At 42.0% G+C, this 16176-nt stretch overlaps 1 protein-coding gene across 2 annotated transcripts in view; it reads right to left on the bottom strand.

Moving 5' to 3' along the window:
* LOC124777981 (nuclear pore complex protein Nup85) overlaps positions 1–16176 on the bottom strand; it is a 135201-nt gene that overhangs the window by 39969 nt on the left and 79056 nt on the right. For both annotated transcript variants that reach the window (XM_047253548.1, XM_047253549.1), the window contains exon 8: positions 12462–12571. In XM_047253548.1, the coding sequence (XP_047109504.1) occupies positions 12462–12571 (110 nt within the window). The remainder of the gene's footprint in view (positions 1–12461; positions 12572–16176) is intronic.

Raw genomic sequence — 16176 nt, 5'->3', positions numbered from 1 at the left:
TTAGTGTGACATTTATCCGAATATTATGATGATAAATGCTAATGGAGTGTATTTAGATATAAATGTGTTAGTGAAACATGGAGAGAAGCATACAATTTTATTCAAAGACACAGACAGGAATGACAAATAAATGGTAAAAATATTGTCACTGAACTGAAGAAAGAAAGAAACAAACAAAATTAAATAAACAGGGGAGGTGTTAAGCACAGGCAATGAGGAAAGACTCGTTGGTCTTAGGATTCCAGGTGAGGGCACCCAGTCATGAGAACCTGCACATGCACAAATACAAACAGCAATCAAATAAAAGTAAGAGCAAATGTTCAACTCATATGAAACATACTGAGGAGCATTTAGTGAAGTGGTAGGGGGTAAATACTTATCTAATAGCAGATACCTGCTCACATTCAGAAAATGGAACAGTAAGTTCAGAGTTTGTAGCAGTTGCACTTTATCTGAAATTTCTGGGCCCTATTATGTAACAAAGCAATAATTCAAGCTAGTAACTGAGGTTGGAAAATAGGTAGTTCAAAACTCAGGTACACTAAACTGAAAAAGAATGGTCTGCTGTGCGATTCAAAGACATCTAACAGTGTTCTGGTACGCTATTACATCCCCGCAATGAAAATTTTGGTCACAACAGATAATTTATTGCACTCAAACATGGCAAAGAAGACATGACGCTGTATTTTTGTTGGGATAAGGTGGTAAATGTATAGTATGAAGCACAGGAAATTAATTTTGTAAACTACAAACAGTAATTTTTACATTAAAGTTAATTAATTTTGTAAACTACAAACAGTAATTTCTACATTAAAGTTTTTCTTTTGGTAGCACCTGGAACTTTGCCTCTTCACCAGCCATTGTATCAACTTCTTATCTAACTCTTTTCTCAATGGAAGTTCCCAAAGTTGCACAAGAATCTATACTTCTAACTGTCACATTTAATCAACGTTTGATGTTTGATACTAGAACTGTTGACAGAGGGGGGGGGGGGGGGGGGGGGAGATAAATAATCAATCAGCTACACATTGTAAATATACTGCCAGTTTTAGAGCTGTATATTTAAGTACTGATTTATTATTACATATCCTGTACATAACAAGCTAGCAGCCTGCTTATCCCCTTTAGAGCAAGAAATGAACGGAAAACTATACATGTACATGCTTGGCAATAACCATTTTGCTAACAACGGTAACTGATTTGTCTGTCGTTTGATTTCATCACATATCAGATTTGTCAGGAACACTTCAAGTCGACTTCACTGTTTTTTCATTTCTGCAAATGCCAGCAAACTAGCACTCATAGTGTCAAAACTGTACTGTGAACTTAAACGTTGCAGTTTCTGTTGGTAGCGTTGAGTGCTGATTATGTTAGTATTTCTCTAACACGTCCCTGCCCAGCGCAAAGACCAATCTTGCCATTTAGATTTTTGTTCATCAGTTTCATCATCTTTTTTGAAGAATGCTGATGTGAAGAAGTAGCATCCTAGTTATGTTAAAAATTGCTTTTTAAGGCAACGGGTGTGCTATTTTATCACATCAGAATTATTGTTATTCCAATCACTTTGCCACCGCTCCCAGACTACGAGCAACAGCACATGATGGGAAAGGAAACCGAGTGGGGGTAAGGAGGTGGCTAGTGGCTGGGAGGGGGAGGGATAGCAGGGTAGGGTTGGAGGATGGTAAAGTGCTGCTAGTGGGAGTGCGCAGGGATGAGGTGGAGACAGGGTAGGGCAGCTGGTACGGTCGGAATGTTAGACAGAGGGCGGGGCAAAGAGAGGGGAGTGGGGTAGGGAAAAGGAGATAAGTGAAACAATGGGTTGCTTTGTTGGACCAGATGGCTGTGTAGTGTGGCAATGGGAGCACAGAAGAGACTCTTGACTAATGAAGGTTGATGCCAGGATGGTTACAGGAACATAGGATGTATTGCAGGGAGAGTTCCCACCTGCACAGTTCAGAAAAGCTGGTGTTGGTGGGAAGGATCCAGGTGGAACAGGCTGTGAAGTATTCACTGAAATGAAGTACGTCCTGCTGGGCAGCATGCTCGGCAACAGGGTGGTCCAATTGTTTCTTGGTCACAGATTGTTGATGGCCATTCATGCCGATAAACATTGGCTGTCACACCCATGTAGAATGCAGCACAGTGGTTGCAGCTTAGCCTGTAGATCATATGACTGGTTTCACAGATAGCCCAGCCTTTGATGGGATAGGTGATGTTTGTGACCGAACTTGAGTAGGTGGTGGTGGGAGGATGCATGGGAAAGGTCTTGCATGGGAAAGGTCTTGCATCTATGTCTATTACAGAGATATGACCCATGAGGCAAGGGGTTGGGAGCAGGGTTTGTATAGGGATGTATGAGGATAATGTGTAGGCTCAGTAGGTATTGGAATACCACCGTGGATGTGTGGGAAGGATAGTGGGTAGTACATGCCTCAATTCAGTTGCTCCAGTTCTGGTTGGTACTGAGTCACAAGGGGAATGCTGCTCTGTGGCCAGAAATGGGACTTTGGGAGGTAATGGGTGACTGTAAAGATAAGGCTCAGAAGATCCGTTTTTGAACAAGGTTGGGAGGGTAATTAGGTTGGCAGGTGGGGTGCACTCAGCCCTTGTGAGGCAAACTGAGGAGCTACTTGATTGAGAAGTAGCGACTCTGTCTCGTGAACTGACATATGGCCTGGGGAGCAGTGTGCTGACCACATGCACCTCTACACCTGCATCCAACGATGCCTGTCGGGAGGATGACACAGCGGCCGGTTGGTACCACTGGGCCTTCATGGCCTGTTCAGGCAGAGTTTAGTTCAGTTTAGTTTTATAGGCCTCAGTGAGACCCTCAGTATATTTTGAGAGGGATATTTTGTCACTGCAGATGTGACAGACATAGGTTGCTAGGCTGTATGAAAGAGACTTCCTGGTATGGAATGGGTAGCAGTTGTCTAAGCAGAGATATTGCTGGTGGTTGGTAGGTTTGATGTAAACAGAGGTACTGATGTAGCCACCTCAAAAAGCTCTCCACCCCGCTGATTTCCTATTCCTGCCCTGGGCTACCATTGTCCACCACCTTTACAAAACCTCCAAACCTCAACCACGTCTCCTCATAGCTGACAAACCCTGTCTTGCATACCTATTACATATACCCCACCCTCCAAAACTCCATCCATAATCACCACACAGAATTCAGAACCTAAACAGACCCGAAACACAGTCCTGAACCTTTCCTCCAAAAGCCTTGGCCCCACAGAAAACCGCCCTTTCCAAAGGCCTCACCTTTTGCCCCACTCCCAAATTCAGTCATGCAAGACTTGTTAAAGACCTTCTCTCCTTCTCCTGATCCCTACAGTGGAAACACTTTTTTGCCACCAACCCTACCAATCAGACAACCAGAGACCAATGTTCAACCCTGCCTAACCCATTTCACTCTTCCATCCAACTGTGATCCACCCCCCACTGCTCCCAAATCACTCCATTAACTCTCCACAATTTCTTAACCTCAAACCTTCTCTGACCATCATTCCCCAAATCCCTCAACGTGCAAACTAACCGTATAACCACAGAAATAACTACAATTCCCCACCTAAAAACTGATACCAACCTTATGATACTACCTGCTGGCAAAGGCTCCACCACTGTTGTTTTTAACCATAAGAAATATCTGTCAGAAGGACTCTGCCAGCTGTCATTTCATCCACCTACAAACCCTGCCACAGTGACGCCATTACAGAAATACAGCAGGATCTCCAGTCTCTTCTCAAATCTGTAGGCCCATCCCAGAACCTCTTCCCGGAATCCTTTCTTCCCTCACACCTACTACCCCCTGCACTCCTACCTTCTACATGCTTCCTGAAGTCCATAAACACAACCACCCAGAATGCCCCATAGTGGTCAGTTACTGTGCCCCCACTGAGAAAATCTCTGCTCTCTTCGACCAACACCTTCAGCCTATTACCCACAACCTACTCTCCTATATAAAAGATACCAACCATTTCTTCCACTGACACTCCACTGCTCCTCTTCTTTTACCATACGGTGTCCTGCTCACCACTATTGATTCTACCTCCCTTTACACTAACATCCCTAATGCCCATGGCCTTACTGCTAGCGAACACTACATTTCCGAATGCCTGACGGATTCCAAACCTACAAACTCTTTCCTAGTCGCCATGACCAACTATATCGTCACCCACAATTGCTTCTCCTCTGTAGGCATTACCTACAAACAAATCCGATGTATGGCTATGGGTATCCACACAGCACCATCCTATGCCAACCTATTCACGGGCCATCTAGAGGAATCCTTCCTAAACACCCAGAATCCCAAAACCCTCACACGGTTTTCAGATTCATTGATGATATTTTCATGACCTGGATCTGGGGAGGAGAACCTATCCACATTCCTCCTGAACCTCTCAGATTCATCCACCTTCAAACCCTGCCACAGTGACCCCATTACAAAAATCCAGCAGGATCTCCAGTCATCATCATCATCATCTTGGACAGTTTCCAGCCACTGGCTGGGTCTGTCGGGAACACAAGCCTCTCCATCGTGTTCTGTCTTTCCACCATTCCCCCTCTTCCACCTTCGTCCAGTTCTCTCCTCTTCTCATCACACATTCCTTCAATCCCTTCACCCATCTATCTCTTGGTCTTCCTCTGGGCCTCTTCCCCTCCAGTTGCAGATCAAACATCCTCTTTGGAATTCTTCCCTCATCCATTCTCTTCATGTGTCCATACCACTGCAGTCTTGATTTTTCTATCCTGTCCTGTACTGGTTCCTCCTTTAGTCTTTCCCTCACATACACATTTCGCAATCTGTCTCGTCTTGTTACACTCAACCTGCTCCTCTGGAACTTCATTTCACTAGCCTGTATTCTACTTTTGTCGCTTTTGTGCATTACCCATGTCTCACTTCCGTATGCCAATATGGGGACAAAGTAGGTTCGGTATATAATTCCCTTGGATTTCTGTGGCACCTCCTTGCTCCAAATAAGCCCCCTAATGCATTTGTAGAACTGCCCTGCTTTTCTGCACCTTTCATTTATTTCCATCACGTTTCCCCCCTTACTTTCAATCATGCTTCCCAGGTACTTGAAGTTCTCTACCACTTGTAGTTTTTTCCCTCCACAAGTTATATCCACATTTGGCCTATTCTTCTTCCTTGTTGTGACAATTATTTCACTTTTCTTTGCAGAGAAATGCATTCCATATTGTGCTGCCATTGCCTCCCATACATCTAACTGCTCTTGCACCTCCTTCTCGCAATTTCCCCATAACATCAGGTCATCGGCAAAAAGCACTGCTTTCATTTTATGATCTCCAATTGCATCTGATACTTGCTGTAGGATTTCATCCATAACAATAATAAACAATAAAGGCGAAAGTGCACTTCCCTGTCGCAGCCCATTTTCCAGCTTGAACCATGCAGTACGTTCCCTCCCCACTTTCACACAACTCTCACTTCCCTCATACATTTTTCTGACTTTTCGTGTTATCTCTTCATCTATCCCTTTTGCGTTCAGCACATCCCAGAGCTTGTCCCTATAGATACTGTCATACGCCTTCTCAATATCTAAAAAGGCCATGATTAAGTCCTTCCCGTACTCATAGTGCCTTTCCTGCAGTTGCCTTACCGCAAATATAAGGTCCGTTGTTGATCTTCCCGGTCTGAAACCATACTGCTCCTCTTGCAGTCTACTTTCAATACTGCTTCTTATTCTCTTCTCCAGGATCTTTTCATAGATTTTTCCACAGTGGCATAGCAGGGTGATTCCTCTGTAGTTCTCACATCTCCTTTTATCCCCTTTCTTGAAGACTGGGACTATAATTCCTTTCTTCCAATCCTCAGGAATTCTGTTCTCCTTCCACACCACCCTCAGCACTCTGTATAGCCACTGGGTTCCTACTTCTCCTGCTGCTCGTATCATATCCACTGTTACTTCGTCCCAACCTGGTGCCTTGCCCCCTTTCATCCTCTTTATGGCTTCTTCCACTTCATTCCAAGTTAGATCATCAGTTTCCCCACTATTATAATCGTCTGCTGCCTTAGGCTCTCCATCACTGTTAGTTACCCGCTTGGCGGCATTCAACAAATCTTCAAAGTACTCCTTCCAAATCTTTTTGAGCTCATGCATTTCCTCCACAACTCTTCCATTATTATCCATGGTCCTCAGGCACTCGCTTCTGTCATTCCTCTTATTTCTTACCATGGTGTAAAGTACTTTTTTGTTTCCTTCACTGTCCTCTTCTAACATTCTTGTCCATTTTTCCATCCACTTCTTCTTCTCCGCCCTTACTATGGTCTGTGCCGCTTTCTTGCTTTCCTTATATTTTACCCTAGCTTCCTCTGTTCGGGTCTGGAACCATTCTCTGAAGGCTTTGTTCTTTCGAAGTACTGCCTCTTTACATATGTTGTTCCACCATGGAGTTTCCTTACTTCTCCTCTTTGTGCTAGTTCTTCCGCACACAGTCTCAGCTGCCTCAACTAGAGCCCTCTTAAAATCTCCCCATTCTTCTTCCACTGTTCTCTGACCTTCCTTTGGCAGCTTCTTCCTGATCAGTGTCTGGTACTGGGTCTTCCGTTCATCCTCTTTCAGCATCCATGTCTTCAACCTTTTCTCCTGTATATCTGTTGCCCTCCTATCTTTTTTCTCTCTCAGGGTGGCTACCAACAGCCGATGGTCACTGTCTAAGGCCTCAGATGGAATGACCTTAACATCTGTGAGGCTGCTCATCATCTGCCTATACACTAGTACATAGTCTACTACTGAAGTTTGGGACCAGTCTCCACTGTACCAAGTTATTTTGTGGCTACTTCTCTTCTTGTACCAGGTATTTGCGATCGCCAGCCCATTCCTCTTGCAGAATTCCAGCAACAATTTTCCTTCTCTATTTCGGTTCCCCCAGCCCTCTGGTCCCATTATCTCCTCGAATCCTTTCCTGTCTGTGCCAACATGTGCATTGAGGTCCCCTATTATAATCTGATTACCTCCATTTAGCAGCAGGATCTCCAGTCTCTTCTCAAATCTGTAGGCACATCCCAGAACACCTTCTCCCCCATTCACTTTACCTGGGCCTACCAAACGCACCATGCCACCTTCCTCAATGTTGACCTCCACCTCAAAGATGGCTATATCAGTACCTCTGTTCATATCAAACCTTCCAACCACCAGCAGTACCTTCACTTCGACAGTTGCCACCCACTCAATGCCAAGACGGCCTTCCACACAGCCTAGCCACCCATGGCAATTGTTCTGCAGTAATGAGCAGTCCCTATCAAAATATACCAAAGGTTCTCACTGAGGCATTTACAGATCTCCCATGCCTCATCTTTCCAGTCGCCCACCACCTCCTGAAGTCCCACTGCCCGGCCACAGAGGAGCACTCAGGAATGGAGCAACTGAATTACATTCTCCAGCAGGGTTTCGACTACCTCTAGCCGTGACCTGAAATGAGAAATGTCCTACCCACTATCCTTCAAATGGTTCAAATGGCTCTGAGCACTATGGGACTTAACATCTGTGGTCATCAGTCCCGTAGAACTTAGAACTACTTAAACCTAACTAACCTAAGGACATCACACACATCCATACCCGAGGCAGGATTCGAACCTGCGACCGTAGCAGTCGCGTGGTTCCGGACTGAGCGCCTTGAACCGCGAGACCACCGCGGCCGGCCCACTATCCTTCCTACCCCACCCACCATGGGTATTCCACCACCCACTTAACCTACACAAAATCCTCGTCCATTCCTATACAACCTCAGCTCCCAATCCCTTTGCATCATGAGTCATGTCCCTGCAAAAGACGTAGATGCAAGACCTGTTCCATACATCCTCCTCCCACCACCACCACCACCACTGCCACTATGTACTCCAGTCTGGTTACAAATATCACCTATCCCATCAAAGGCTGGGCTATCTGTGAAACCAGTCATGTGATCTACAACCACTTTGCTGCACTCCACATTGGCATCATGACCAACAAGCTGTCTGTCCACATGAATGGCCACTGACAAACTGTTGCCAAGAAACAACTGAACCACCCTGTTGCTGAGCACACCGCCCGACACAATGTTCTTCATTTCAATGGCTGATTCATAGCCTATGCCACCTGCAACCTTCCCACAAATACCAGCTTTCTGAATTTTGCAGGTGTGACCTCTCCCTGCAATATATTCTACATTCCCACAACCCTCCTGGCCTCAACCTTTGTTAGTATTTTTCCTTATCCATCTAGCCCCTTCACTGTTCCCATTTCTGAACTACACGGCTTTCTTTTCCACTATTCCACCAATGGACCTAGTCTCTTTACTTCTCTCCTTTTCTGTTAGCCCCCTCCCCTCTCCTGCCCACCATCTAAACTCCTGACTGCACCAGCTGACCTACCCTCTCTCTGCGTCATCTCTGCACACTCCCATTAGCAACACTTTACCGTCCCCAACCCTACCCTACCCTACCATACTATCTCTCCCCCTTCCTGCTCTGGCCTCCTCCTCACCCCCACCTGACTGCCTCTCCTATCATGCACTGCTGCTGACAGTTTGGCTTCAGCTGCCAGAGAGTGTGATCTAGCGTGTGTGTGTGTGTGTGTGTGTGTGTGTGTGTGTGTGTGTGTGTGTGTGTGGGGGGGGGGGGGGGGGTTGCTATTTTTGACAGAAGCCTTGTAGTTCGAAAGCTCATTTTGTGACAGTCTCTGTTGTGCCTATCTGCGACTTGGCAACTCTGTTATTATCCTTTTCATAATACTGTTACATTTCATCCTGGATTTTCCATAGTTTGAATAACTTACCTGACTTTAATACACATGTTCCTCTAATTCTTTTCAGCTGTGTACTTAGATTCATCCATTTTTGTTTGTTTGTTTGTTTTGTTTCGCATCTGTAACAACTACACTACGTATGATACAGTTCTATGTGCCAATATGGCAATATACATGGCTCAACTACTGACATTCATATGTTCCAATAGGACGTAACATGAAACATACTCTGCAATAGAAGTAGCCCCTTCCTGATTGCAGTACACACCTAACATACTAAAAGGAATCAAATATGCTTGGCTAGCTACTGGAAGCCAAAAACTTTCCAGCAGTGTGTCACAGAATTGTCTGGACCTGCCCTCCACTTTGCTCCAAGCAAGAGGCTGTGATAAATACTGGCAACAATGCTTCGACTTATGGGCTACATTTCCACCTTGTGCACAAAGCTTGCTGTGTTTGCCAGATCAGCCTGCTGCCTATGGAAATTGAGGAGGACCTCTGAACTTAGATGGCATGTGTCCGTCATGACAAGACGAACTACAATTTTCTGTTGGCTGTGCTTGGTGCATTCTATATCAACTAGGGATGCCATCTACGTCTACATTTATATTCCACAAGCTATCTTACAGAATGTGGCAAAGGATACTTGTGGTATCACTATGTATTCCCATCTTTCCTGTTCCATTTGCAAATAGTATATAGTAAGAATGACTGACTGTAAACCTTTGTATCAGCTCTACTATGTCTAACTTTCTGTTGTGGTCATTTAGGAGACATGCAGGGGGAAGTAACATATTTCCAGACTCCATTGGAACATAGTATCTTGGAATATCAATAGTAAATCTCGCTGTGATGCACAACACTTCTCTTGTAGCATCTATCATTGATTTGTGGATGAATTACATTCTTCCTATGAATCTCAGCCTGGCATCAGCTTTATGTGGTCATTCCACTTTAGGGCATTGCAGATTGTTACTCCTGAGAATTTCACAGTAGTTACTGTTTCAAGACAGGTGCAGAACAAGCACCCCCCCCCCCCCCCGTAGTGGGGGGGAGTGGAATTTGCTGTGTTGATAGTTTGAGTGTAGTGGTTTATTCCCCAATGAATCTCTAACAGTTCTGAACCAAATGCCATAAAGTGCTTTCTTTAATTTAGGATTCAAGTTGGAGCTGCAAGGGCTTAAGCCCAGGGAGTGTGGTGGGTAATACAGCGCATCCCAGCCCAATCGATCAAACCAATCCATTACAACTTGTACCATATGAGTCCAAGCATTGTTTTGCAAGTGATGGGCAAGTCCAGCAGAAACTGCCACTACTTCTTTCTCTATGCTGTTCATTTTTGGAACACACCCTGCTACCATCTTATAGAAAAACGTAGACACTTCCTGCAGGACTCAGCCACAATTTCGCAGGACAATGCTTGGGCACGTATAGCAAAAGTTGAGACTGATTTGTTTGACTGGTGGGCTGGGAAATGCTGTACCACCAATCACATTCCCCGGACTTAAGCCCTTGTGACTTCAATTTTATTTCTAAATTAAGGGAAGCACTTCATTGCACTGACTTCATAACTGTTACAGACATCTGTTGGGCAACAGAATGCTTCTCTTGAACTACTAACACAACTGGAGCTGCTAAAGATATCATATGACATCCACATTGCTCGGAACAGGTTGTTCAAAGTGCTGGTAATTACTTCGAAGGAAGTAAAACTTTTAAGTATCTATCTGTTTTTGTAATCTGTGAATAGACAGTTGCCATCATTAGCGATTCAGACCTTGTGTATATATTGCGAATACACTTCCTTGGAACCCTCCTGAAATAACTTTTATATTTGCTGAATTTGAATTTGTTCCATTAAGAGTGACGTGTTCAGTTATACCTTCAAAGAAGTTCCGAACTCAGTCAAAAATCTGGTCCAGTATTTATAGGCTCATAATTTTTCATGAAATGGTAGTGCAGGACAATGGCATATGCTTTCCTGCAGTCAAGGAACACGGCATCAACCTCAGTGCCGTTGTCTACAATGCTATGGATCTCAAGGACGAACTGAGTGAACTAGTTTCACAAGATATCTGTTTGTGGAGTTCATTTAGATTGTTATAAAAGAGTGTTTCCTGCTCCAAAAGTGCCGTAATACATTAACATAAAACATATTCCATAATTCTACTACAGATTGATGTCAGTGCTATAGGCCAATAATAATGGAGCTCTGTCCCATGACCCTTCTTGGAAACTATAGCACAGAAGATGTACTAACCTAACCTATCTGAGATGAACTAGACTATGACACTGCCACAACAAAATATTGAAATACCTGACTTTGAAGCTATAGGTGGCATGGCACCACAAAGCTATATTACTCAAAAAGCAGGAAAACAAGAAACCAAATGAATCCTGGAGCCTTTAAGACAATGGTAACATTACCTACACTTTTCCCTGCAAACAAAACACAAGTTTCTGAGTAAGCACTGACCACTTAAGATTAAGCATTACTGCACTACACATAGGAAGACCATTAAACCCAAAGCATTCAGCTATACATTGCTAAAATTACGTAACTGTGGCACTGCAGGCACAAACCAACAGAAATGAAACAATGTGCTACAAAGAATAAAACCAAGAAAATAAAAAAAATAAACCTTAGTTTATTTTAAGAAAGTTTATATTAAACAGAAGAGAATCAAACAACTTACTAGCTGTTGCCTATGATCCTTTGTACTGATTCACCAAGCACTTACACCTTTGCAAACAAAAAATAAAACCAGAGATTTTTTATGTTGAAATGAGCTCCTCAGTTTCATACTTTTAATGGAAGTTACTTGCAATGCAGAACAGTGAAAAATAAGTAAGATTATTGTGTATGGCAAGTAAACTGGTCCTTACAAAAAACAATTACAGACAAACAGTGGTGAAGCAAGTAAGTGATATAGAAAAAGAGAATGAAAAATGTGGGTGTCTGAATTTTCCATTTGAAAGAAGCAAGTTAAAACAATATGTATATATTCCTCCTCATCACCTGAAGAGGAATGCAAATTAATTCATCAATTTCCAACCAACTCAGCTTTTATTAAATTGTACTGTAAACCTCTCATCCACCAGAAGCACCAACTTACCTAATTCTTTTATTATAATTACAAGCTTTTCAGCAAACCATTCCATCTGCAAAAGCCATCCTCAATGTGGAAGGCATGCAAATTAAGTTTTAAAGTGAACAATGCTCTTAACTGGTGCATGCCTACTGTTTCTATATGGGAGATTGTTCTGTTGATGCTTGTTTGTTTCTGTTACTTTCCGTTTGCTCTGATGTAAACCAGGCTTTAGATGCTGATGGCACTAAACTTCTCCACAAAATTTATAGACAAAGTTACTGCGCAAGCACCGAGCACTTGCACATTGCACACAGGCAGACAATAAAAATTGCATTAGTTTTAATGGATGACTACAAAGGTCTCTTCTAGTATCGACAAGCTGTTAAAACCTACTCTTTATTTCTGTTTGAAATTGAAGAATATAAATATATAAATATTTTTAATATCGAGTTATAAAATGTTGGCTGTGAATCCACTACATCCCTGAACTATTGTGTGTGTGTGTGTGTGTGTGTGTGTGTGTGTGCGCGCGCGCGCGCGCGCGCGTAAGCTGCAACATTAATTCCCATTTTATGATCAACAAGGCTCCAAATTATTATGTTGTAGAAAAGATACTCACTTCCGTTGAAAACTTCCTTGAACTGGATGTAACGATGAAAGGAAAAGTAAATTTGTCAGATGTGCAGCAAACCAGCCATTTTCTGTTGTGGCCGAAATGTGTTTCACCACCTGAAAAACATATATCTTACAGTTACAAGCGTACTCTGCTAATGACAGTCAAGAGAAAAGTAGAACCTGAATAAAATAAGAAATGATGTACAATGTCACAAATTCTCTTTTCCATCATATGACCACATATAATAGCACTCACATGAGTTTGAAATAATTTTACTATTTATAGTACTTGTCAACAATGTTATTAATTCACATACACTATATAAGAAGCACTCTAGAACACCAAGATACATGTAGAAGTATTGGAGTAATTTTTTACACACACACATGCACCTACATTGTAATTAGAAAAGCTATACCTTGCCACAGTACAGAAAAAACTCTACACATGTAGAGATGATAGTGCCTCCAAATTTATGTGAAACTCAAAGATTTTTAAGTAAAACATACTTTATTAACATTCTACATCTTTATTCTTCATGTATATATATTTATTTATTTCTCAACAGTCACCCTGGTGACAAACACATTTCCCCTGACGACAGACCGTTTGTTGATACTATCACTGTAGAAAGTCTGACTTTGTTGATGGGGCCACAACCTCACCTCTACTTGCATTGCTTCATCACCAGCAAAGAGAAGTCCTCCAAGGTGTTCATCAAGTTCTGGAAACAGAATCAAGTTCTGGAAACAGTAGTATGTAAATAATGTAGTAGCTTGTACTCATTTCTGTTCAGAGTGAAGCTGCACGGCTTCATAAATACGTTGCGTGATCTTGATTATTACTGTACTGTCCATAAACAACATGACATTGATGCACGGAATGACCGAAATCTGTTGCTGCCCCTGGGAGTCAGAGTTGCCACACTGATCATAGATAAAAAGAATGCAGCACTATCTTATAAAAAGAAACAAATCTGTCATGACTCTCAACACAACCACCACCCACATAACAGCTACTGCTAGCATGACACCCACACCCTGTTTGGGTGAAGCTTCTGCTTTTATTCTCAAGGCCAGTGGCATCCCTCCCATGCAGGCAGACAAGTCATGTGACAATTATGGCATGTTTTATGATCAAATTATGTTTTTCGTAAATTTAAATTATTTTGATGGTTAACCACAAAGATAATTCAGTGAATTTAAATGACATTAGGAATCTCTCAAACTGTCAGTTCTGGCTGCATGGAAATTTCATTTATGATATTTTGATGGAATCAGTTTGAAAGGTGTGTAAAGAGTTAAATACATATAAAAACAAAAATCACTGGAAAAAGTTTCATGACATACATTAAATGATGCCATTCGATCAGAGGATTACAAAACTGTAACTGATTTTATCTAGGCAATGTATTATGAAAATTACTGATACATCTTTATCGATGTTTCAATTAGTAGAAATTAAAACACTGTCTCAAGTGAAAAGTTGTCAGAAGTCATTTTGACCTCCCACTTTGATTGAAATACACGAATTACTTCAACAGGCATCCCCCTAGAAACCTTTACAGCACTATGAATAAAAGTGATTCTGACTTCCAATATATGTTAATACAACTGGGGAAAGTATGTAAAAGAGGAACCAAATATGAAAACTTTAACCGCATGAAGAGAGATGATGAAGCAATTGTAAGTGAAGGGATCAATATGGCAAGGGACAGATAATTTCAAGTAATTTTGTGTACTGGCTGAATGTGTGTGCTCTGTCACATCAGAACCACCTCTTATTATGTAGAATTTGGGTAAAGCACTTTTCATCTGAAGCAGTAAATTTAGAAAAGATTGACTGGTCACACTCAATCTCATATTTATAGCCATTTGAACAGAATTATATCACACTCTTGTTTATTTTCCATGTTTCCATATAATGTTACACTTCATTCAGAAAAGACTATCTAACCTTTAATTTCTATGTGATGTTAATGCATTTCTCTTTTTTAGGAAAGCTTTTCTTGCCCCTATCAGTCTGTGTTTTCTATCCCGTACTCCTGACATGTTTAAATTACATTCAAACATCTCATTCTTTATGTTCCCTTATCAGCATCTGACAAAGTAGCTCCAAATAAATATACTGGAAATTATTTTATGCTGTGATCTGTTAAGAACACTGTTGTTTATTTTTACTGTAAATGATCCAGTGCCTTTGTCTCAGAAATTTTTACAGTGACAGCCATTCTTTTGTAATGTTTCGGGGCACTTAGCAAATGTTGGGGAATATCTCCAAACTTTTTACTTTGCTTTTTAACCCCACAAGCTTTTATACTATGGGTATGAAAGGCTCAAATAATGGAGGAAATGTTAGATCTTAATGCCCTATTGATTTCCTTAAGACCCAAGCACTATCTCAAGTAGGTACAGATGGAGAGGAGGAGGAGGAGGAAATTTGCTGCAATCATACTGAAGGAAGAACCCTATAGTTGTCAGATGCTTAAAAGAAGTACAGAAAGACTGAGATAAATAGCCAGATTGGCATTTGAGGTCTGCTCCTTCCATATACAAGTATAATGCCTTAATCAGGGTTCCACCTAACTTGTGAAATGTTACAAGACACCAAAAATTACAGTAATACTTTATGACTGCCATTAGCAGCTCAGTGATCAATGTTTAACTGTACCAATTACAGTACGTTGTACTTTGCTAGAAAATCGTGAGAATGTATCTCACTGACACATTGCATCTTTTTCACAATATATCTTCATTTGGAACATGAGAACATTTTAATTTGTGTGGACAGTCCATAGTTACTTCTAGAAGTAGACACACTTTTGGCAATGTTATTTGTAAGCATTTAGAATATTTTAGAAATTTTTACGAGACAACAACCGTAAGATCTATCTATTCGTGGTATACAGGGTGTTACAAAAAAGTACGGCCAAATTTTCAGGAAACATTCCTCACACACAAATAAAGAAAAGATGTTATGTGTACATGTGTCCATAAACACTTAATTTCCATGTTAGAGCTCATTTTAGTTTCGTCAGTATGTACTGTACTTGCTCGATTCACCGCCAGTTTGCCCAATTGAAGGAAGGTAATATTGACTTCGGTGCTTGTGTTGACATGCAACTCATTGCTCTACAGTACTAGCATCAAGCACAACAGTACGTAGCATCAACAGGTTAGTTTTCATCACAAATGTGGTTTTGCAATCAGTGCAATGTTTAAAAATGCGGAGTTGGCAGATGCCCATTTGATGTATGGATTAGCACGGGGCAATAGCCGTGGCGCGGTACGTTTGTATCGAGACAGATTTCCAGAACGAAGGTGTCCTGACAGGAAGACGTTCGAAGCAATTGATCGGCGTCTTAGGGAGCATGGAACATTCCAGCCTATGATTCGCGACTGGGGAAGACCTAGAACGACGATGACACCTTCAATGGATGAGGCAATTCTTCGTGCAGTTGACGATAACCCTAATGTAGCATCATAGAAGTTGCTGCTGTACAAGGTAACGTTGACCATGTCACTGTATGGAGAGTGCTACGGGAGAACCAGTTGTTTCCGTACCATGTACAGCGTGTGTAGGCACTATCAGCAGCTGATTGGCCTCCACGGGTACACTTCTGCGAATGGTTCATCCAACAATGTGTCACTCCTCATTTCAGTGCAAATGTTCTCTTTATGGATGAGGCTTCATTCCAACGTGATCAAATTGTAAATTT

Source organism: Schistocerca piceifrons, chromosome 2 (assembly GCF_021461385.2).
Source record: "Schistocerca piceifrons isolate TAMUIC-IGC-003096 chromosome 2, iqSchPice1.1, whole genome shotgun sequence".
Classification (NCBI taxonomy): domain Eukaryota; kingdom Metazoa; phylum Arthropoda; class Insecta; order Orthoptera; family Acrididae; genus Schistocerca; species Schistocerca piceifrons.
The sequence above is the reverse complement of the archived record's forward strand: the minus strand, read 5'-3'. Positions and strand labels throughout refer to the sequence as shown.